Genomic DNA, 22404 nt, shown 5'->3' with positions numbered 1-22404 from the left:
GACTTGCAGAGGCTGGTTTTGAGGATGACTTAAGCAAGGAAATTTCTAGATACGTGTTATATTACACTTTATGGGTATATGTAAATCACGGAATAATTTGAGTCATTATTCGTGATGGATGTAGTGAGCATGATGTAGAATTTTTCTCGGTTGCGCTAAAGTGGGGTTACTTCTTTGGGGTGTGGTCGTGCTAATTGAGCATAGGTCGTTTGTCATGTTGGGCGTTGCAGTTGAGATTTGAGCATAGTGGATGATTCTCGAGGAGGTTCTAAAGAGTTTAAGATTTATATGTGGAATTTTAGGATTTTTCGGACTTGTATATAGCTAATATATGATATTTGCGTTGGTTGGTACCGGGACTCGCAATATCTCTATATTATTATGGATTCTACATTTCAGTATCAGGAAGGTGAAGGAAACGGTTTGGATTCACATAAGGTCTCTTCAGAGTGGGTGTCTCGGTTGTGGTACTTTTGGAGTGCTTAAGAGGGAATGCAGTGGCTTATGGGCCTTAGGGCGGTGTGGTCTTATGCTAGAATCTTTTGTGGTGAGCTGCGGGTAAGGATCATGGTGTTCTAGAAAGGAGAAGTAACTTGAGGGTAATTCAAAAGGAGCTCGGAGAAATAGGGCAGCTTGGTAGTAAGTTGGATCAATATGGTAATGGTATGCTCGGTTCTTTTGGTTCTCATGATGTGATGAGTCTCCACAGGTGTTTTGTGGCAGTACTCTTGGGTTTGGTGATTCGCGTGGCTTGGTTGAGTTAGAGAGATTCAGTTCTGACGGCTTGATTGGGTGAGAATGGATTTCAAAGTGCTCTGGAGGATTTCTACCACGGTTCGAGGTGTATATTTCCTACAAGCGTGAGGAACATATTGCGTATTGTGATTTTCTCCTGGATGAAACCAAATAGAAGGTTTCTGGCTAATTGAGTATGTAGTTCGCTTGTGACTCGGAGTTGATTATGAGATTCTCGTACTTTTCCTATGATGGCATGATAGATGTGGTGTGTTGTGGGAGATTGAGATTTGCATGTGTATGATCAGGGGTCAGTTTTGAAGGGAAGATCATAAATTCTTAGGCAGCATGGACGGTTTCCGATGTTTAGATGAATGCTATAACTACTTGCTATTGCCTGAGAAGGGTGTGCATATAAGAAGGCGCACTGAGTTTTGACGTACGGACGCTTCATTGGTATATCGGTACTCGCCTGGTTGATCAACTACTGATATTTAGATTTTGCTATGTGGTACGGAAGAATTATCGAAGTATTCCTCGTGGGATGATCGTGTATGAGAGATGTGTTAAACATTCGGGCGGTGGAGTTTGGATCAGATATGGTGATTCGTGTGTTCTATGGATTTGGAGACTGGGAGTTCTCATGAGCAGATTGTTCTGTGGTTGTGGACTATGAAAATGTGGACAAACCTAGACAGAGGATGGTATGTATTAGGGTTAGGTTATTGTGGACTTTCGGAGGGTTATTTATCTATTTGTGGATGACCAGAGTTAATTTTGGGCCCATTGGTAGGCCCAATGAGGACGTGTAATCTACACTGGATCGGATTGGTTGACTCCGTACTGCTATTATTGAGGGAGGTGCCATCCGGTTAGAGTTAAGCTTATTTGTGTTCTCATATGTTCTATGAATTACTCGTCTATGCTACGAGGGGTGTGATTCGTTGGTTATATGCACACTTGGTGCAATTCTATTTGGGCCTTATAGAGGAATTTAAGCAAGAGGGGTATTAGGGTGTTGAATGATTGATTGTGTATTGATTATGTTCTTTCTAGACTGTGGTATTGAGTCATTTGCTTCTCAGTGGTTATGGTCATGCACTTTTGGTACTAGACTACAAATTACGCGTGGTTGTTGATTTTGAGCATTATGACTTGAGGTATTTCATGTGGACCAGTGTTTGGATGGGGTCGCGCATTGCAGCAAAGTTATGTTGGGATATGATCATTTGTGTTAGATTCATGTGTTTTCGTTCCACGGTGTGTGATGGGTTTTTTGCGTTGCGTTGTGGTGGTACTTATTGTGCTTGCGGGACGGTTCTCTCATTGGAGTCATTTTCTATGTTTAAGTACACTTGAATTGTTGGGTATCGGTGCACGGATTATAGAGTTTGTGGCTTAAGGTTGTATTGGTGTGGCATGTTAGTAGGGTGGCTGTATTTGATAAGATGAGGTCATCAGACCTAGAATGGGTGCTATCGGATCTGATTGCGGTATATTTGGAAGGATAATATCAGAAATTGGCTATAGTTCTGGTTGAAGGAGGGAGAGTTCTATGACTTGTTGATCTGATAAGTGGTTACGAGTTTCTACGTGTTTTTTTCATCATCGGCAGTGTACGAAGATCTTAGAATGGGGTTTTGTTCGATATGAGATTTAGTACCAGTATTGGGTTGTTTTGAGCAGCTACGGGGATAGGGAGTTATTGCTATAAGTATTTGAGATATATGGTACATCATGTGATTGTGTCTTGGGTTATGGTTATGGCTTGGTGCAACTTCTTCAGACTAATACAGTGTGTAGATGCGAGATTCGGGTCTTATAGGAAATTTCGGATGTTGTAAATTGGATTCTAAGGTTTACGGGCTAAGGTCGAAGTAATGATATTCAGTTATGTTGTGTTGTCTGGCCTATATGGAATAGGGTGACGTGGGATAACCCCCGGGTATGTGCATGGTAAGGTTACACGGCGGTTTGATGGCTTTGGAATGACTCTCGGCACGTTCAAGGACGAACGTATGTTTAAGTGGGGGAGGATGTGACGACCCGACCGGTCGTTCTATGAATTTTCACTTCGCTCATTATTTTGAGGGCATGAGTAGCTCTGTATGATGTATTATGACTTGTGCGAATCGTCGGTTTTGGTTTTCAGGTAATTCGGAATCGATTTGGAAGAATGAATTTCATTATTCAAGCTTTAAGTTGGAAGGGTTGACCAAGTTTGACTTTTGTAAATTTGACCCCAGAATAGAGTTATGATGGTTCTTTTAGGTCCGGATGGTGATTTTGGACTCGGGCATATGTCCGAATTTGCATTTGGATATTTCTAGAACGATTCGGCACTAATTGGCGAAAGTAGGAAATTTGAAGGTTTAAAAAGTTCACAAGTTCTACATGGAGTTGACTTTGATGGAATCAGATTCGGATTATGGTTCCGGAAATTGGAATAGTTTAGTTATGTCATTTGGGACTTGTGTGCAAAATCTGAGCTCATTCCGAGTTGATTTGATATGTTTCGGTGCCAGTCTGGAAGTTGAAGGTTCAAAGTTCATTAATTTTGGTTTGAGGTAGGATTTGTCATTTCGATGTTGTTATGCGTGATTTGAGGCCTCGAGTAGGTTCGCGTTATGTTATTTGACTAGTTGGTATATTCGGACGGGGTCCCGAGTAGCTCAGAAGAGTTTCAAACGAGGTTCGGGTCGTTTGGATCAATTTTGGCTAAGGCTGGTGGTGGCAGGATCTGGTGTGATCACACGTGCGGCTGGTTTTGCGCACGTGCGATGGTCGCAAAAGAGAAAAACGAGACGCAGAAGCGAGGTGAGAGTTGGGTGAGGAAGATCGCAGAAGCGGAGATTTGGGCGAAGGTGCGATAGGTTGGAGCCCAGGAGCAAGGTCTTGCGCATGAGCGGATGGTGGCTCGTACCTGCGATGTCACAGAAGCGGATATTTTGTCCCCAGGTGCGAGGGTTGAGTTTTTAGCTGGTTCTGCAGAAGCGGATGTACTGTCGCAGAGGCGACGCCGCAGAAGTGGCTAATTTGTTAGCAAAAGCGATGATGCCTCGGCAGAAGCTATATATCGAGGGCTTGGCTATTTTGTTCACATTTTGAGTTGGGGAGCTCGAATTTGAGCGATTTTGGAGGCAAATTTCATCACAAGGATTTGAGTAAGTGTTCTATACTCGGTTTTGATTATATTTCATGAATCCGTCATCGTTTTTAGTAATTTCATTATGAAATTTAAAGAGAAAATTGGGGGGGTTTAGTCTAAAGTTTCATAGAGTGAACTTTTAAGTTTTGAACATCGATTTGCGGTCGGATTTGAGTGAAACTAGTATGGTTGGACTCGTAATTAAATGGGTTATCGGATTTTATAAGTTTTTTCGGGTTCCGAGGCGCGGGCCCGGGTTTGACCTTTTGGTTGACTTTGGGCTTTTGAGTAAAGATTCGACATTTATCATTTGGAATTGTTTCCTTAGGCTTTATTTGATGTATTTGAGTTGCTTTTGGCTAGTTTCGAGCCGTAAGAAGGTCAGTACGCGCATGATGGCATTTTTGGAGCATCATTTGGCTTACTCGATATTAGATTTGGCTTGTTCGAGGTAAGTAACACTTCTAAACTTGGTGCTGAGGGTATGAAACCCTGAATTACATGCTATGTGATTGATGTTGAGGTGACACGCATGCTAGGTGATGGGCGTGTGGGCCTACACCGTAGAAATTGTGATTTAGTCGATTCCTTGGAACTGCGTAGCTATTTTGTCTGAACATTTTTGTTGTACTCTATGTGTTAGAGCGCTTGAGCTGTGATCATGCTAGAAATCATGTTTAGGCTATATGTTGGTACTATTGGGACCCACAGTGGTCATTCTTTGCTGTTGAGTTATTTGTTTAATTGTAATTGTGTACTCAGTCAGATTCATCATTACGTGGCATATCTCAGTCTCTGTTATCGTATATTGTCACATTTCGTATCATTGATTAGGTCTGCTTAGCATGAGTGTTGTGAGCCCGATAGACTGGAGAGATTGGTGACTGCGTTGGGGGTCTGAGTGCCATGTTGTGAGTGATATCTATATATATGTGTATCGGGTTGCACGCCGCAATAAGCCTTATGGCTATATATATGTGGATCAAGTTACACGCCTCAACAAGCCATATGGCTATGGATCGGGTTGCACGCCGCAACAAGCCTTATGGCTATATATATGCGGATCGGGTTGCACGTCGCAACAAGCCTTATGGCTATATATACGTGAATCGGGATGCACGCCACAACAAGCCTTATGGCTATATATATGTAAATCGGGTTGCACGCCGCAACAAGCCTTATGGCTATATATATGTGGATTGGGTTGCGCGCCGCAACAGGCCTTATGGCTATATGTGGTTCGGGCGGCACGCCGCAGTAGGTATCGTACACTACAGAGTGACTGAGTGTGGTGAGTATTGAGCATGGTGAGTAAGAATACGAGACAGAGAGATTGAGTACCCTGTGAGTGTGAATGCATGAGTTCATCACTGAGATGCATTATATTTGACATGCGTACTTAAGATACAGGCATAGAGATGCATTACCTCACGCTACCTGGTTTTGGTGACATTCATGATATTACATGCATATTGACATGTAGGCTTAGAGATGTACTTTCCTCATGCTATCTAAAAAATGAAACCTCTTATTTATTGTTGAAAGGTTGTTTTTTTGGGAAAACACGGTTTTCTAACTTACTCATATATTTTTGGGGTTTTCGGTGAAATATTTGTGATTTACTGTTGTACTTGAAAAGTATGCCTATTTACCATAATTGTGAACGAGCAAAGTCATTTCTTGTACCATCTTTATTATTTTGTTATGAACTGTTGCTGGTTATTGGAGTTGGACTCTGACCCTTGTCCCAGCTCATCACTACTTTCAACCTAAGATTAAGTTTGTTAGTTATTGAGTACATGGGGTCGATTGTACTTATACTACGCTTCTGCACCTTACGTGAAGATGTTGGATGTTGATGTTACTGCGTACGGCGGAAGCTGGATTTGGAGATGTACTTGCGTTCCAGTTATAGCTATCACTTGCCCTTTGTAGCATTAGATTCGAATTATGTTCATTTATATTTCAAACAGATGTTATACTTAATTCAATTTAGTTTTTTTTTTTTTTGAAAAAAAAAATCAAAATCTTAGAAGCTCATGATTTGTAGTACCAGTCCTTGAAAAATTCTTTCTATAAAAGTAGTTGTATTATCTTTTCTTCTCTTAATAAATCTCCTTAAATTAGTAGTTGGTTATTGGCTTACCTAGCGGGTTGGGTTAGGTGCCATCACGACTAGTTAGATTTTGGGTCGTGACACATACAATGATACAAATACATTATATTCTGTACAAATACACTCAAATTTGAGTGTATTCTATATTTTTCAATGCAAATCTAGTTTATGTTTTTGTATTTCCGCTTGTATTTATGTATTCCGAAGGTTATTTTTTATTGCAGATCCTTGTATTTTTTTAAGGGCAAAGATCCAAATATGCCTTTGTACTATACGAAATTAAGCACATTTGCCCTTCGTTAATACTTTAGCTCAAATATGCCCTTACCGTCACATAGTTGGTCCATATATGTTCTTAGAGTTATACAGTTGGCCCATATATGCCCTTTTCGAAATAAAATTCACCCAAACTAATTAACTCTTTCTTTAATTATATTAAAGTGTATTACAAATACTATTTCCTTTTTATTAGTACTTTTTTTCTTTACCTTTCTCTTTTCTTTCTTCTTTTTTCTTTTCTTCTCTTTTTTTTTTCCTTTTTCTTTCTCCCTTATCCGTTTCCTCCATTACTGATGTTTTCTCCATTTTCGTCACCAATTTCACTTGACAAAAATCATGAATTCCAATTACTAAAAATATTGTCCCATAAGGTAATCAAGTTCCAATTTCACTAGTCCTATAAATAAATGAAATTAAATTGTTCCAAAAATTATGGTTTAAACTTTAAAATAATAAAAATATCTCAACCTTTAACAATACTCTAAAGACCAAAATATTTAAATTATTTTCAGAAAGATAATTTAATGATTAAAAGCCTTAAGTTCAAGTTGTAGTGTTATAAATTTGAGTTGTTAGTCTTTTTTCAGCTGGACATTTTTTATTTTTTTTATTAACTATGTAGATTAGGGGTGTACATGGAACGGGTTGGTTCGATTTTTATCAAGATCAAACCAAACCAATTATATCGGTTTGGATTGTTCAGTTTTGTTGGATTTTCGGATTTTTTGTTACATAAATATTATTTCAATCTTACTTTGTTAAATTTTTTAGAACTAAATATATGTTTAGTAAAAATTTAAAAATTTACAAATATATGATCTATAAAAATATTCTTATGGGATAATTTTCTTAGTAATTGGAATTCATGAGTTTTGTCAAGTGAAATTGGTGATGAAAATAGAGAAGACATCATTAATGGAGGAAATCGGATAAGGGAGAAAGAAAAAGGAAAAACAAAAGAGAGAAAAAGAAAAAAGAAGAAAGGAAAGAGAAAGGTAAAGAAAAAAAAATTACTAATAAAAAGGAAATAGTGTTTGTAATACACTTTAATACAATTAACGGAAGAGCTAATTAGTTTGGGCGGATTCCGTTTCGAAAAGGGCATATATGGGCCAATTGTGTAACTCTAAGGGCATATATGGACTAACTATGTGACGGTAAGGGCATATTTGAGCTAAAGTATTAACGAAGGGCAAATATGCTCAATTTTGTATAGTATAAGGGCATATTTGGACCTTTTCCATTTTTTTAATACAACCAAATTAATTACAGTATAAAAGCAGCTACGCATGAATGCAATGAATTGAATACAGCCGAATATCACTGTTTTTATAATTTTTAATGTTGAATACAGTTGAAAAATATAGTGAAATTGAATAAATGTAAAATAGTTAAAAATGAATATAGCCGAATTGAATACAGTGTATACAACCGAATTGAATAGAGCGATATACACCATATTTCTTGATTTTTTGTTGTTTGAATACAACTGCATTCAATACAGTAAAATTGAATACAATGTAAAATATATAAGAATGAATGTATCCGAATAGAATACAGTGTATACAACCGAATTGAAAACATCGACATGCATCCCATGGAAAGCAATTAGTAGCTACGGAATATAATTAGCTAAATTATAGCTACGCCCAACAATAGGGGTGGCAAACGGGCGGGTCGGGTCAGATATGGGATGGGTCAAAAATAGGTAATAAAAAATGGATAAACTATCCGACCCGACCCATATTTAATACGAAAAAAATGAGTTAACCGGCGGATAATATGGATAACCATATTATCCATGGTTTCTTGAATATGATTACTTTTGGAAGAAATCTTATTCTCTCAAACTTGAGCAACTCCATAATTTGAGGTTTTAGAAATGTAAAAGTTAAACCCACTATTTATCCATTGGTTATCGGGTTAGTGGGTCGGGGCTGAACGGGTAAGATATCCAAATGGGTAGATGGTTAGATTGTTTAAGATTGTGCACGTGTCTCTCTAAAAGGGTCCGTTAGTGATGGGGGCAAGAATATTAAAATAGATTATGAGTGTAGGAAAGTATAACGGAGGGTACTAATAACTAATTATCAACGATACATGGACACAAATGACCCTTTTCCGTTGCTACTACTTATTGGCCGTATTAATGTCTCTATTATATTTTCTTAATAATAATTTCATTACTTGAATATTTTATTTGGATGATTGCAGTGAGAATGAGAAATTTTTCAGGCAATTTAATATGATTACTTCATTTGGATATTCATTTTTTGTAAAAAGAAGAAACATCTCAACTTATAAGCTCAAAATCGAAAATAACCGATTAATCCGAAATCGAATTTAAAAAATTCGATCCAATCCGAGCTTATTTGGATTGGATTTGGATTCTCATTTATTTAATCCGAAAATCGAAAATCCAAACCGAAATTTTCGTATCCAATCCGAACTGCCCGAACGCCCACCCCTAAAATATGTGAGCCTTCTATTTCTTGAAAGTCTTCAGATTTAAACAACTTAAGCCTTAGGCTTTTCTGTTTGTGACCAGTGTTTTAAAAGGCGTTTTCGGGGTGAGCTCTGGGGCTAGGCGCACCAAAAATGTCCCGATGCAATGGTGTGGGGCGAAAGTCTGAAGAGGCGTACGCCCTGCAATTCGGAGCGTACGTCCTGGCGTTTGAGGCATACATCCGGGCGTTTGATGTGCGTTTTTGTAGTGAGGCATAAGCCCTAGAGACTTTTTCAAATTAAAACAAAATTTGTTGAATACATCCTTCATATAATACCCAAATTCTCAAAAGTTAGCTTGTAATTACTCAAAAGTTTTAAAAAGGAACTGAAATGTATTAAATTTAAAAGTCAAGACCTTTTTTATTGATTGAAGCCCTAATTTATGGTCTTTCCCAATTCTTTATCTTGTCCGCTAGTATGCTAATATCTCCCAAAAGCAACGTAATTTAATTTTATTTTTTACAAATACAAAGAGAACTTCATTCTCCTTCATAGCAGCAAGTTCAAGGTTCAAATTGCAGGTTAGTCATCCTTTTTGTTCCTCCATGTATAAAACTTTATTCTTTTTGACTCAAGTTACTTGTACTTGTAAGTAGCGTATAATAGATTATTTTGACTAATTTTTTGTGGGGGCGGAACACATTTATATATATATATATATATATATTACATATTTATAGTTTTCTTCAATTTTTATGCAATTTACCTGTTTATAAATATTTACTGTAATTATATTATTTTATAAAATATTGAAAAATAAATATGCGTGGGTCTTACGCCCCGTGTCTCGGGGCTTACGCCTCGCCTTAAGCCAAACACCTTTTAAACCAACTAGTCAAATAATGGTACAATTGGTTATCAAGAGTTGGTAACCTACCCAACTAACTACTTTGAAGTCCCACAACTACCTAATTGCTATGTAAATTGTGACAACAATAGTTTTAATGTCAATGATTTGAACTATTGCTTTTTTATTGGTCACCAATTTTTAAAACATCTTCTTTTGACTCTTCCCTCCTCTATTTTCCTATATATAAAAAAAAAAAAAACCCTTTCTTCTTCTACCAAGATTGTGTGATCAAACATACTTCAATCAGAAACAATTTTCTCTTCATTTCAGTGTGATTTAAAGTCCAATGGCAAATCTAGGGAGCAGAATGGGTTTGTTCGCGATTGTGTTCACAATGATCTGGGCAGGAGTTGTTGCTCAATCGAGCGATGACTGCACGAATGTGTTGATCAGCATGTCACCTTGCTTGAACTATATTACTGGCAACTCCTCTGTGCCATCTTCAGGTTGCTGCACGCAGCTTAGCACGGTGGTTAAGAACAAACCCGAATGCTTGTGCCAGGTCCTCAGTGGTGGTGCCTCTAACTTGGGGTTAAACATTAACCAGACTCAGGCTTTGGCACTTCCTACTGCTTGCAAAGTTCAGACTCCACCTCTTAGCCAGTGCAATGGTAAGAAGCAAAATTCATTCTAAAATCTCACATTAAAAGTTCCTAGGAAGAAAGCCTATAGATTACTCTTATGAATTTAGAGTTTTCACATCACTTTAGAGGTGGGTCTAGGTTGCATTCAAATCGAGTCTAGTCACAATATATCAATTGATCAATCGCCTAAGCTTCAATTAATGATAGATTATTAGGATCTTTGTTTATTTCGTTTATACGATTTATTTTTTTATATATGGGGTTCGAGCCAAAAGTAGTGGGCGTGATCGTACCTAGTGCAGAAACTTGGCTGCATGCCTTCATCACCTTTGTGTGGTATATAGTCGGTAAATATTTATCCGCACCTCATGTTTACACCAAATTAAGAAATTTAACCTTAGTAGTTACAATCTAAAGTGAGGATACACGTCCTAACCATAATTAAGTGATAAATGCGTAAATGAAATACATATGTCTTGCATTTGTCGGTTTGATATAAACATCATGTTGCGAAAATAAGTGGAAAAAATAGACTGAATGCTTTAGAGAAATTCAAGAGGCTCTCAGCCTACTTATACTTTGGGATTTTGCTTCTTCACTAACATCAGTTATTTGGAACAGCTGGTTCACCAAATAGCTCTCCTGCTGGAACACCAAATACTCCAGGTTCAGTACTTTTCCCTTCAAATTCTAGTACTATTATTTTTCAGGAACATCAAGTTTGCATTTCACAAAATGCATAACTTAACACCATCTCAAATGTGTGACAGGACGTGGATCTAACGCAGTACCATCCCAAGATGGTTCCAATGATGCAACTTCAACTAAGATGGCAGCTCCTCTTTTCTTCTTCTTTCTCTTCATTGCTTCCTATGCTTCAATATTCACCCTGGCGTGAGATTTCAAAATTGAGACTACGACTAAGATATTGGAATTGCTCTGTTGATAGATCCATATTCGAATGTGCTTATTTTACTTATTGATTTTCAATTAGCTCTTCTATTTTAGTTCATATCTCTAGTCATTTTGTTGCTGGGATTTTATTAGTCATCGAATTTCTTATTCTTTAGTTGCCTTTTTTTTTTTTCTTGGATTGTGTTAACATTATACAATTTTGTATTGTATTCGGTACGTATTAGTTGAATTTTCAATTTGGGAAATGGATCTATAAATTGCCTAACCTCAGAACATAAGCATGCGCCTGAACTGGGTAGCCAGAAAATAATCCGCAAACAAACAAAAACTGATCAATAAAAGAAAATAAAGATGCATGTTTCAACCGATCAACTTGCTCATTTAACACAAGGAGTTAGTAAAATCCCACTAGTGGGGTCTGGGGAGGGTAGTGTGTACGTAGACTTTACTCCTATCCCGAGGGAGTAGAGAGGCTATTTCAGAACGACCATCGGCTCAAGAAGACGAAGAGAAACAATATATCAGTATCATCAACATAAATCATAGGGATAATAACAGCATCATAAAGACCAGAAAATAGATGAAAAGCAAAAGCAATAACCAGTAAATAGACCCGGCACTATGAAAAATGAAAGAGTAGTGAGACCACAACATTAACCACCAGCATTCTAACACAAAAATCCTATCAGACTAGCCTCGCATAGGTACAAAGTAGAAATAGTGTTCCATCTTTTTTATCAAACACATCCTATTACATAAAGTAGGTAACTTGAGGATCAGTGGATAAAAGACTAAACATAACAATATCTCTTGGTCTTCCCTTAAGAAGATAATACTTCCTCAAAACACCTTCCTTTATAAAACCAGCCTTTTCCAACACCCTCTGTGATCCTGGATTTTCAACATCCACCACAGCTTCAAGCCTCTCCAAGTGTGGCCAGTCGAAGAATATGGTGGCGGCCGCCATCTTCACCGCCTTGGTAGCGATACCTTTGCCCCAATACTTTGATGATAACTCATATCCAATTTCACCCCTGCACCTATTACTTCCATGAAATGGCAATACAGAAATAGAACCAATTGGCTTGCCGTTTAAGCAAATTGCTCGGAACCATGGATGTGGTATAACAACATCAGCAATGTATCTCATCGCATCTTCTTTACATTTGAATGTGAAACCAGAACAGAACTTATTGACGTTTTCATCCGCAGACCATTCCATAAAATCATCAACATCTCTGAGGTCCAATAGGCGGAGACTTACGTCTGAATAATCCTCTGTAGCAGCATCTTCTTTGTCACTCAACTTCAACTTCTCAATTTTCATTGGCAAGTCTTCACAGGATGAACCAGATTCCATTGCCTCCAGATAAAAATTTTACTTAAGCATAGAAAACACAAGTTTCTTGGTTTAATAAGTAACATATTATATTATAGTTCTAGAGATCAAGTGAAACATGACCAAGCTGGCCCTTTATATAATTCAAAAAGTGAAGAATAAAGAATTTTTTAGGAAATTTCTTAGGTCTACTAACCGGAGTTAACTAGGTAATTTACAGCTCTTATTACTTGGTCGCTAAGGAATGGAACTATTACTGGTCGTGTGCGGACAAAAAAGGTGAGCATAGACTTTCTTAGCCGCCTCACTTGATACAATCCAACTTTTCTTGGTGAATTCATCATAAGTAGTAAATTAATTAGGATGCTATTTTCAGTTCAATATCATTGATATTCCAGTAACTCCATGATGCTTGCAATGTTTTAAACATTACAATAAAAATTCTTCAAATAGTTCTTTGTTTGAAATCTATTTAGAAAATCTTACACAGCCCCCTCCAAAATCTGAAAACAAAGAAGTGTTATAAAATAATACTCAGTTCACTCCCAATTTATGTAAGTCTTTTTTTAATCGGTCTAAAAAATAATAACACATTTTTATATTTAGTGACAATTTAATTTAATTTCTTATTTTACCGTTAAAAAGATGATTTATAGTCACATAAATTTTTATGATTTATTTTAGACCATAAATTCAAAAGTCTTTATTTATTTTTTAAACTTCGTGTCAAGTAAGATACCCTTACCTAAATATTAAGGGAGGGAGTAGAAAAGAGAAAAGGAGTCTCCTATTTGTAGGAGAAGATAACTCCGTTCCCAACGACAAGGGTGCTAACTTTTTGGACAAGAATTCGAGCTATCAGATAATTTCTTTTCTTCTCAAAAAATTTTCTTTGCTAGACCTAACTACACAATGAATGGACATCTATAAATAATAGTATTCATAACAAGAACGATATATCTTTGAGAGCCTTTTTCCCCCATCATTTAGGTGGTAAAAGAATTCAGAAGTAACAGACACATCTTCAACATTTCCACCTAGTAAATAAGAAAATTGTGATTTCTCTAAACATGACTAGTTGAACTGAATGACCAAAAACTGAATGATAGGAAGCTAGAAACCCACAAGGATAAACTAAGAAATCTAGTTGAGCTTTAAATGCAATAACAGACGTAGGATATAGTTCTAACTTCTAAGTTATGGCCTTGCTTCTAGCCTTATCTTTTAAGGAGAAACTAATCTAAACAGAAGCGCTTCTCCTCGAGAACATCCAGCCATACTCATAGTTTTCCACAATAATGACCGACATTTACAAAAGAGCGACGGATCATACTTATCTACAGGATCGTATGCCTTCTGATATGGTCAAAAACTCACTCAACTAAACTTACAAATCTAATAGCAGAGTCAACAGAGGAGATCACAGCAAGAACCAGTCCTAAAAATGAACTCGTAACGATACCTCTCAGGATGTTGATGATCTTTTGGTAAGGCTGGAAGTTACCAATAAATTAAAGATTTTCTAACCAATTACATGAGTAAGTGACTTGTGGATCAGTGGATAAAAGACTAAACATAACAATGTCTCGGTTTCCCTTTAAGAAGATAATACTTCCTCAAAGACCTTCCTTCCTACAGCCAGCCTTCTCCAACACCCTCTCTGATCCTGGATCATCAACGTAACATTTACCACAGCTGCAAGTCTCTCTCTCTGAGTGGGGCCACTCCACAAATATGACAGCTGCCACCATCTTCACCACCTATTACTTCCATGAATGGTTATACAAAAATAGAACCAAGTGGCTTACCATTTAAGCAAATTGCTAGGAACCATGGATGTGGCATAACAGCATCAGCAATGTATCTCATCGCGTCTTCTTTGGATGTGAAAGTGTCATGAGAACAGAACTTATTAACGTTGTCATTTGCAAAGCATTCCATATATCATCAACATCTGTGAGGTCCAAGAGACGAGAGTTATGTCTGAACAATCATTTGCAACAGCATATTCATATATGGTCACTCAACTTCAGCTTCTCCACTTTCAACGACAACTTTTCATTATGATGAGTGAGATCGCAAGATTAATCAGATTCCATAGCCTCAAAATCCAATTTTTCTTGGTTTTATAGGTTAAATATTATAGTTTTAGAGAAGTGAAACATGACCAAGCTGGCCCTTTATATAAGTCTATCATAAGGAATAAAGAAGGTTTCAAGGAAATTACTAGGTCTTTACTGTTCTTATAACTCGTAACCAAGGAATGAAACTATCTCCCAGATCATTTGCAAACAACAGAAAAGAGCAGCAACTTTCTTAGCCACCTCACTTAACTCTTACAAAATTCATCGTAAAGTACTAAACAATTAATTAGGATGTTGTTTTCAGTTCAACATCTATTAGATTCCAATAATTCCATGATGTTTGAAAATTCTTACACTTTACCTTACATGGTCTTTAAATAGTTCATGTATGAACTCTAACAAAATCTTTACGCCGTCCACTTTAAGATATGAAAACAATTTTTTTTGGAGGGTATGTCTCTGAGAGCCATTTTTCTTTCGTGCTTTTAAGTGATATTAAGAGTATCTAACACACCTCTTCATCATATCCAAGTAGTAGAAAGTATCAATAGTGTGCACTCTCTATACATGATTATGAGCTGAAATACTGAATACTGAACACTGAACACTGAACAATAGAAAGCTAGAAAGGACACGGATAAAGTAGCAAACAATTTGAACCTAAATGCAAGAAAAGCATTGAAAGTAAGACATGATGCTGCTAGTATCACCAAGTTGAAGTAAGAGTTCTCTCCTTTTAGCTTAGTAACAAGCTAAAATAAGTATTTACGGTGCTCGACACTATATACATACACATTATTTCATCATATCCAGCCATATTCTAGTCTCTAACATGGGAAATTTATTAAGATCAGGTTACCTAGAACATCCGGCCATATCTGTACTTTTCCACATTATCACAATGATATTTAAAAAAGAGTGGTGGCTCATACTTGCCACAAGATCACATGCCTTCTGATATGGTCAAGAACTTACTCAACTACGACTTACAAATACAATAAGAGAGTCAATAAAGGATCATAGCTAAAACTAGAAATCCTGATGACCTCTTGATATAGCGTAGCGACGATAAAGTAAATCATTATCTAAGATGGAACACAATCATCTCAAAGGAAGCGGCATCAAAATATATCCAAGAAGCTGGCTATGCCATTGGTGCAGAATACAGGGTACAAGGAATTGTTCCTAGGCTACAAAGATGGCTATTCCAATTCCGTTGAATGATTTTCCCTATTTGGTGATGCTGGAAGTTACAAACTAGTTAAAGATTTTCTAACATATTACATAAAGTATGAGACTTGTGGATCAGTGGATAAAAGACCAAACATAACAATATCTCTTGGTTTCCTGCAAGATAATACTTCCTCGAAACACCTTTCTTCGTAAAGCCAGCCTTCTCCAACACCCTCTGTCATCCTAAATTATCAACATCCACCACCGCTTCCAATCTCTCCAAGCGTGACCACTTGAATATGGTGGCAGCCGCCAGGTTCACCGCCTTGGTTGCTATCCCTTTGCCCCAATACTTCTAACTCATAACCATGTTCTCCGCTGCACTTATTACTTCCATGAAAAGGGGATACAGAAATAGAACCAATTAGCTTGCTGTTTAAGTGAATTGTTTGGAACATGGATGTGGTATAGCAACATCAGCAATGTATCTCATCGCCTCTTCTTTGGATGTGAAAGTGTCACAAGATCAGAACTATTTAACATTTTCATCAGGCAAACCATTCCATAAAATCTTCAACATCAATTAGCTCCAACATCCGGAGAGTTATGTCTTAATAATCATCTCTGCAGCATCTTATTTGTCACTCAGCTTCAAATTCTCCTCCATTTTCACTAACAACTTCTCATTATGATGAGCATGATGACAGGCTGAATTTACTGACAACCAAGTTCTCTTGGTTTTATAGGTTATAGATTATAACTTTAGAGAAGTGAAACATGACCAACTTGGCCCTTCTGTCTAATTCAACTCGAAGAATTTCCAGGAATTAGTTAAAAATCTGTTAAATTCCAATCCATCTGTGATGTTTTAAAATTATTAATAGGACAGTAAAAGATCTTTAAATTGTTCATTCTTAGAAATATAATCTCCCCCCCCCCTTATTTGGTTGGTGGTGTAGTGTCCTGTCAACTCAAAGGTTGGAAACCTTTGAAGGTTGATAGTGAAACGCACAGCCCATAAAATCATTTCATTACACGATGCACAAAAAGAGGGAAATGCATACTTTAGGTAAATAAGCATCACAAAAGTAGGTTTTGTAAAACACCGACCTCGTCTTAACTGGGTAGTACTGACAAATACAGTAAGCCATCAGCAAACGTTTGGTAAAACAAAGGCCTAACATCTCAGGGATAATGAATATTAGCATATTCATTCCATTCTTCACTTGGACCTCCACATAGTGCAGCAAATGCGCGGAATGGAGCATCATCTCCGATATCAACCAACCTCGTCTGATATGGCGAATCTTCAGCCTGGTGAGTGACAATGGGGCTGAATGTGCCGTGACAATCAGTCACAATAAACATCTGTGCGATATGGCATGACAGATTGGAGTATAGAACAGGAGGAAATATTCCAGCAAAGGCATATCGATTACCATCATGCTTAACTTTGAAAGTCCACCAAGCGGTATCAGTGGTATCGTGGATATCAATGGACATGAGAGGAATTCCAGCATTCTTCATGTGAGGAAGGATGCCGCAATAGCGTGCGATAGGGAATTCCTCGCAGGAGCAACCTTCATTCTCAGTTCCCTCGGGTTATGTTGGCACAATGGTCTTAATGTTCACAGTCATCTCAGTATTGAACACACCAATGTTAGAGATCGCCTCAGCAAAAGGGACAGGCAACTCAATATTCTTTGTGTATCGAGCAGAATTTGTATACCTGTTGGAATAAGTTCCGAAGGTGCGGTGAATGTTACGCAGCTTTGCATAGAGCGCGGACATACACACGTCAGCCGTTACAGTAGCGTGATCCGCAGCTTCAGCATCTGCAATCATCAATACTATTAGAAAACTCAAAATGATATTTACATAAAACAAACATGCTTTACAGAGTAGTACAAAGCAACAACCGCAGCAAAGTGCCAAAGTCCGTTGGGGATTTAAGTGCAAAGCACAGTTAAAGTGTGAGCTTTAGTAGAAAAAAGCGCCAGTAAAATGTAATACAAGGAAACGTACCTTTAGACAAACAATAATTATTTGGACAAAAAGAATGGAAGAACTATCATTCAACTATATAGATGCAATTAAAATCATATCAATCAAGTTCAAGGACCATTTTAAAATTTTGATGTAGTTGAAAAACGTCGTTACAGGTTTGCAGTGGCTAGTTCTCGTATACCAAATTTCCAATTTCTTTATCTTAATGACTAGAAGTTCAGTCATGATATTTTCTTAACAACAAATGCACTTTGTCAACTATATATATATTGTCTAGTCTTGTACTCTTAAAGACTGAACCCATCGATGAAGATGTGCACGACTTAGCATGCTAGCTTCACTAGTGAAGCGCAGTTAGCACCTTGGCCCCTACACTAATGAGCCAACAAAGCGAGGCGAAGCGCACAACCTGGGCTTCACTAGCTTCAGGACTTAAGCGTTTAACCAACATGGATGCTTTATAAATCAAATAACAACAGCTACTACTACTACTAGGCATCACTGCCATGTTTTCCATTTAAGCCCAACTCATGTCTTCATCATACCAAATAGAAAATAATTCGGAATTAGATATGAACCTCTAATTATTTACATTTGAACTTGTTTTCTCTGCGTATAGGTATTTCTATACTTTAGCAACTCACTTAAGATAGTGCAGTCTTATGAAATAGCCAAGGATAAGGACCTAACATAGTTTCTTTAAATAAGCGTATATCAACTAGCTAATGGGGCATTAAAGTGCAATACGTATAAGTTATCTTTACTTTGAGACATAGGTGTCATAAAGACAATGAAAGCTCAAGTCTTATGTACAATCATTATCTATTGATTAAAGAGGTAAAATAAGAAATTGGCTTTGAGTGAATGTGGATCACATTAAAGAAGAATCAACTTACAATCAACGTCCATAAGGCTTTCGAAATCCAAGAACGTTAGCATCACGCAAGCTCTGCATAAACGCTGGAGGGATCGTTATAGACAACCTCTGTGGGACTCGCTGAAAGTATTCGACAGTATCATCTGCCGATCTCACTTGTGTATCAACACGTTGTCTCTTTATGGAAGTTCCAGCACCTTGTGTATCCATTGGAGAAGGTTGATTAAAGCTAATTAGGTGAAGCACACAGTATTAATTACCCGACTCTATCGCGGTAGAGGCGGTTGATAAGCCGATAAGGACAACGCTAGAGAAAGTCAACAAGTATACATATGGAGCTGCCACTGGCTCCAATTTGAGATATATAGCTGGCAGTCCAACAAGAATCAAGCAATTTCGATCAAACCAGATTAATAAAGTTCTTCAATTGGGAAAAAGAAACTGTTTCGAATGAAATGATCTAACAGCAATTTTTAAAACACAGTAAACAAGATAAAATAAACAAACAATTTAATTAAATAATTTATTTATTTAAAACCCTAATAATCTAACCTTCTATCTCTCAGAGAAAAAGAATAAACACGCAACTTTATAACTTATTTATGTATTAAACAAAATGAAACAAATACATAAACTAAATGAAATAAATGGTGAATACCCAAATTAACATAAACAAGTGTTTCCTATGTCCCATTTTATACATGACATTTTCTAATTTTTTAATTTGCATAAAAAAGAATGATATATTTTAATATTTAAAAATAATTTATAAATTTAAATTATCTATTTTACTTTTGATGAGGTGATTTATAGTTACATAGAATTCCTTTTTTTTTTTTGAGATCGTAAATTTTAAAAGTTTTTATTTATTAATTTCTTAAATTACATATCCAATCCATAACATCATTACATAAATTGAAAGAAAAGTAACTTATAAAAGTTAAAAACCTATAAGTAATATAACATAAATTTGTTTACCCTAGAAAACGGATAACAATTGAATTTATATGTGATTTTAAGGATATGTGGATTAATTCAATACGAGTGATTAATGACGTTAGATTAAGCAAATGAAAAACGTAATAGGCGACCAAACCAAAGATAAGGGTGATTATGAGCTCGGTTGATGGCTTGACGAAGAACCTGCCCTCGATTCCAAGCTTATACTTATGAAAAACTTAAGAACAAAAATAGGAGCTTTGAACAATAAAGAGAATTGAAATAAATTGCCTTGATGTGCATGTTACAATGTACCTAATGAACAGTTAGTTTCCCCTTTATATAGTAGGGAAGTTCCACCCTAAGTACAATTCTAAAAAAGTATAAAAATCTTTCTTTATGCTAATCACTGATTCACTGCTGATATAGGCCGGGATTTACGCCATGACATCCGGTTGGGCATGGATGTCACGACTCTTTATTAGTCGTGTTCGGCCGTTTGGTAATGCTCTCCGAAGTTGAGGGATTCGAACCGGACCCGGGAGATGTGGCCCCGATGCTTTCGAGGGCGGATGTTTTGCTCGATCCCCGATGCGAGGGGTTTTTCGCCCAGACTCCGATTTCTTATAATCACGTTCTAGTCCCGTTTGTCTTACCGAAAAACCGCGATGTTCAACAGGCCCGATTTTACCCGTATACAGGTAGTCCCCTCATTTCTTAGAGAGGAGGTGTACCAAAATGATGAGAAACGACAGATGTTTTTCACCTCCTTCTTTAATACGCCGCAACAGAAATGACAAAGAAGTCGAAACATCCCGTTAATCACATCGTTCTGACTTCGAACCCGTGTCAGCCATTGGCAGAGGTCACCTTTGAATACGAAGCGTCATGAAACCTCTATAAAAGCGTTCATTTTTCACCGTTTGACCAAGATTCTACCTTCGATTCTTCATATTTCCATATCTTTACCTCCGTTCTTCAAAATTTCTCAGTAACTTCCGGATTTTTACCTAGTCTTTACCCAAATCAACACACTTGACTCTTCATTTTTCAAAATCTTTTCTTAGACCTTTCAAGCTTTTTCAGATAATAATGGCTAAAACATCCAAATCTATTCCTCAACAAGTCACTTCTTCTTCTTCCCAACCGACCGCTGAAATCGAGGCGGTCACTCATGATATAGTCATCCTCGAGACATCTGCTCCTGGCATGGCTATCGATGAATTGTCTCCCGAGCCTCCCTTGAAAATGTTCATCCTCGGGGGTTGCTCAGTCACAAATGAATTTAAGGTCGAAAAGCCCTCATCGGTGCAGGGCCAGGGTGAAGGAGTATCGAGGAATATATGCTCTATTACCGAAGACGTCCTTCCCGTGGTCCGAGGGAACTGCAACTGGGAGGATAAGGACGTAGTAGTCCCTGGGCCTGGGGACACCATCACTACCCATGTGGAGGGGTATCTAAGTGTTTACACTTATCCCTTCACATTGGGCCCGGTGGACCCTGTTTTCTTGGACTTCTGCAAGAGGTACGAAGTATGCCTCGGTCAGATCCACTCGTCGATGTGGAGGATCGTGATCCTCCTTCATTACTTCATGAACAAGATCGAATCCCGTCGGTTCACCATCGATCATCTACTCTGCCTATACAGTCCCTGAATCTTCTGAGGGGGACTAATAAAGCTCACATGTCGGGCCAGCAAAACCCCATTCTCGATAAGGACCAGAACCGGGGCTGGCCGGGCCGCTTCGTTCAATTGAAGACTTAAGACTTGATTCCCTTTGAGTTTATTCCATTACCTGATAAGTGGAATACATCTAGTAAGTACAATTTCCCTTTGAACACCAATTTTACGTTCATTTCTTTTTTTCTCACTGGTACTTGTGGTAGTGTAGTCGTCACTCGAAACGCTATCCCTCGGCTCAAGGAGTGGATCGAGGGAATTTGTTCACAGATGCCTTATTTCAAGCGCACATGGCGCAAAATCTCGAGGGGCCGGTGGGAGTCCTGTTCTCACGGTAAGACCCTTCCTCGAATAGTAACATCGGGCTCTCCCATTCGCATCGTACTTAATCTCTTTTCTTCACTTTTCTTTTTGCAGGTTTTCCTAAGACCATTGAACTCAGGCCTTCAGAAGGGGACGAGGATGTGTCCTTGTCCGTTGACCCCTCCGCTTTGGGGCAGCTCAGGGCTGCAGAGGGGGAAAAGAAGAAAAGGAAGGCTTCAGGCTCCCCGAGCTTAGAGAAAAAGAAGCCAAAGAGAAGGTTGGCCCATAAGCCAAAGGAAAGTTCTAGCTCCCGAGCACCCGAATCAGACTCGCTTCTTCGGCTTAGGGACGAGCCCAAGGAAGATGATTTTTTCATGGCCCACGTGTTGACTTCTCCAGATGAGCAAGCAGATATTGAGGAGGAGATCAATGAGGTCGATCTCTCTCATACCCGGGAGGTTGATGAGGAGACCGGGGCTGAGACTTCCCGCGATGTCGGCTACGCTCCAAAGGAGGTGCCCGGTGTAATAGAGATTTCAGGGTACCGAGTCTATGCTCAAGGAGGCCCGAGCAGGGAAGGAGAGGTCTAACGAAGGGGCTCATGATGTGGATGATCCCCTTCGTTCCTTTTTCGATTGCGTGGACTCGTCCATCTGGGAAGACTTTTTCGGGCTGGGCGACCTGGAAGTGCCGAGAAAGCATCCGTCTTTAGAAGTTGGCGGGCTGAACTCGAGCCCAAAGTTAATCAACCAGTTCCCCACCCCGAGTGTGGATCCCGACCGTAAGAGGTCGATAATCATCACTGTCTTGGAGGATGCCCGGGTTCTTTCTGCTCCCGTGGGAGTAGCGAGCTACCTCCGATGCC

General features: G+C 38.1%; 2 protein-coding genes and 1 long non-coding RNA gene across 3 annotated transcripts; 1 reads left to right on the top strand and 2 right to left on the bottom strand.

Moving 5' to 3' along the window:
- The first annotated feature begins 9735 nt into the window (after nt 1–9735).
- LOC104094143 (non-specific lipid transfer protein GPI-anchored 5-like) lies at nt 9736–11309 on the top strand. The gene is made up of 3 exons (XM_009600014.4): nt 9736–10247; nt 10842–10886; nt 10991–11309. Exons 1-3 carry the CDS (start codon nt 9923–9925, stop codon nt 11116–11118), a joined length of 498 nt encoding a protein of 165 aa, XP_009598309.1. The 5' UTR covers nt 9736–9922; the 3' UTR covers nt 11119–11309.
- A 450-nt stretch (nt 11310–11759) lies between these two features.
- On the bottom strand, nt 11760–13068 carry LOC138891343 (uncharacterized). The gene has a single exon (XM_070186235.1). The coding sequence runs from the start codon at nt 12493–12495 to the stop codon at nt 11887–11889; it is 609 nt and encodes a 202-aa protein (XP_070042336.1). The 5' UTR covers nt 12496–13068; the 3' UTR covers nt 11760–11886.
- Nucleotides 13069–15687: 2619 nt separating this feature from the next.
- Nucleotides 15688–19074, bottom strand: LOC104094144 (uncharacterized). Its single transcript, XR_011411370.1, has 2 exons — nt 18635–19074; nt 15688–17566 (listed from the first exon to the last, which is right to left on the bottom strand). It is a non-coding gene; the product is annotated as an uncharacterized lncRNA (long non-coding RNA).
- Between the last annotated feature and the right edge of the window lie 3330 nt (nt 19075–22404).

This window comes from Nicotiana tomentosiformis, chromosome 9, assembly GCF_000390325.3.
Source record: "Nicotiana tomentosiformis chromosome 9, ASM39032v3, whole genome shotgun sequence".
NCBI classification, from domain to species: domain Eukaryota; kingdom Viridiplantae; phylum Streptophyta; class Magnoliopsida; order Solanales; family Solanaceae; genus Nicotiana; species Nicotiana tomentosiformis.
This window is presented reverse-complemented; position numbering and strand designations above follow the sequence as displayed.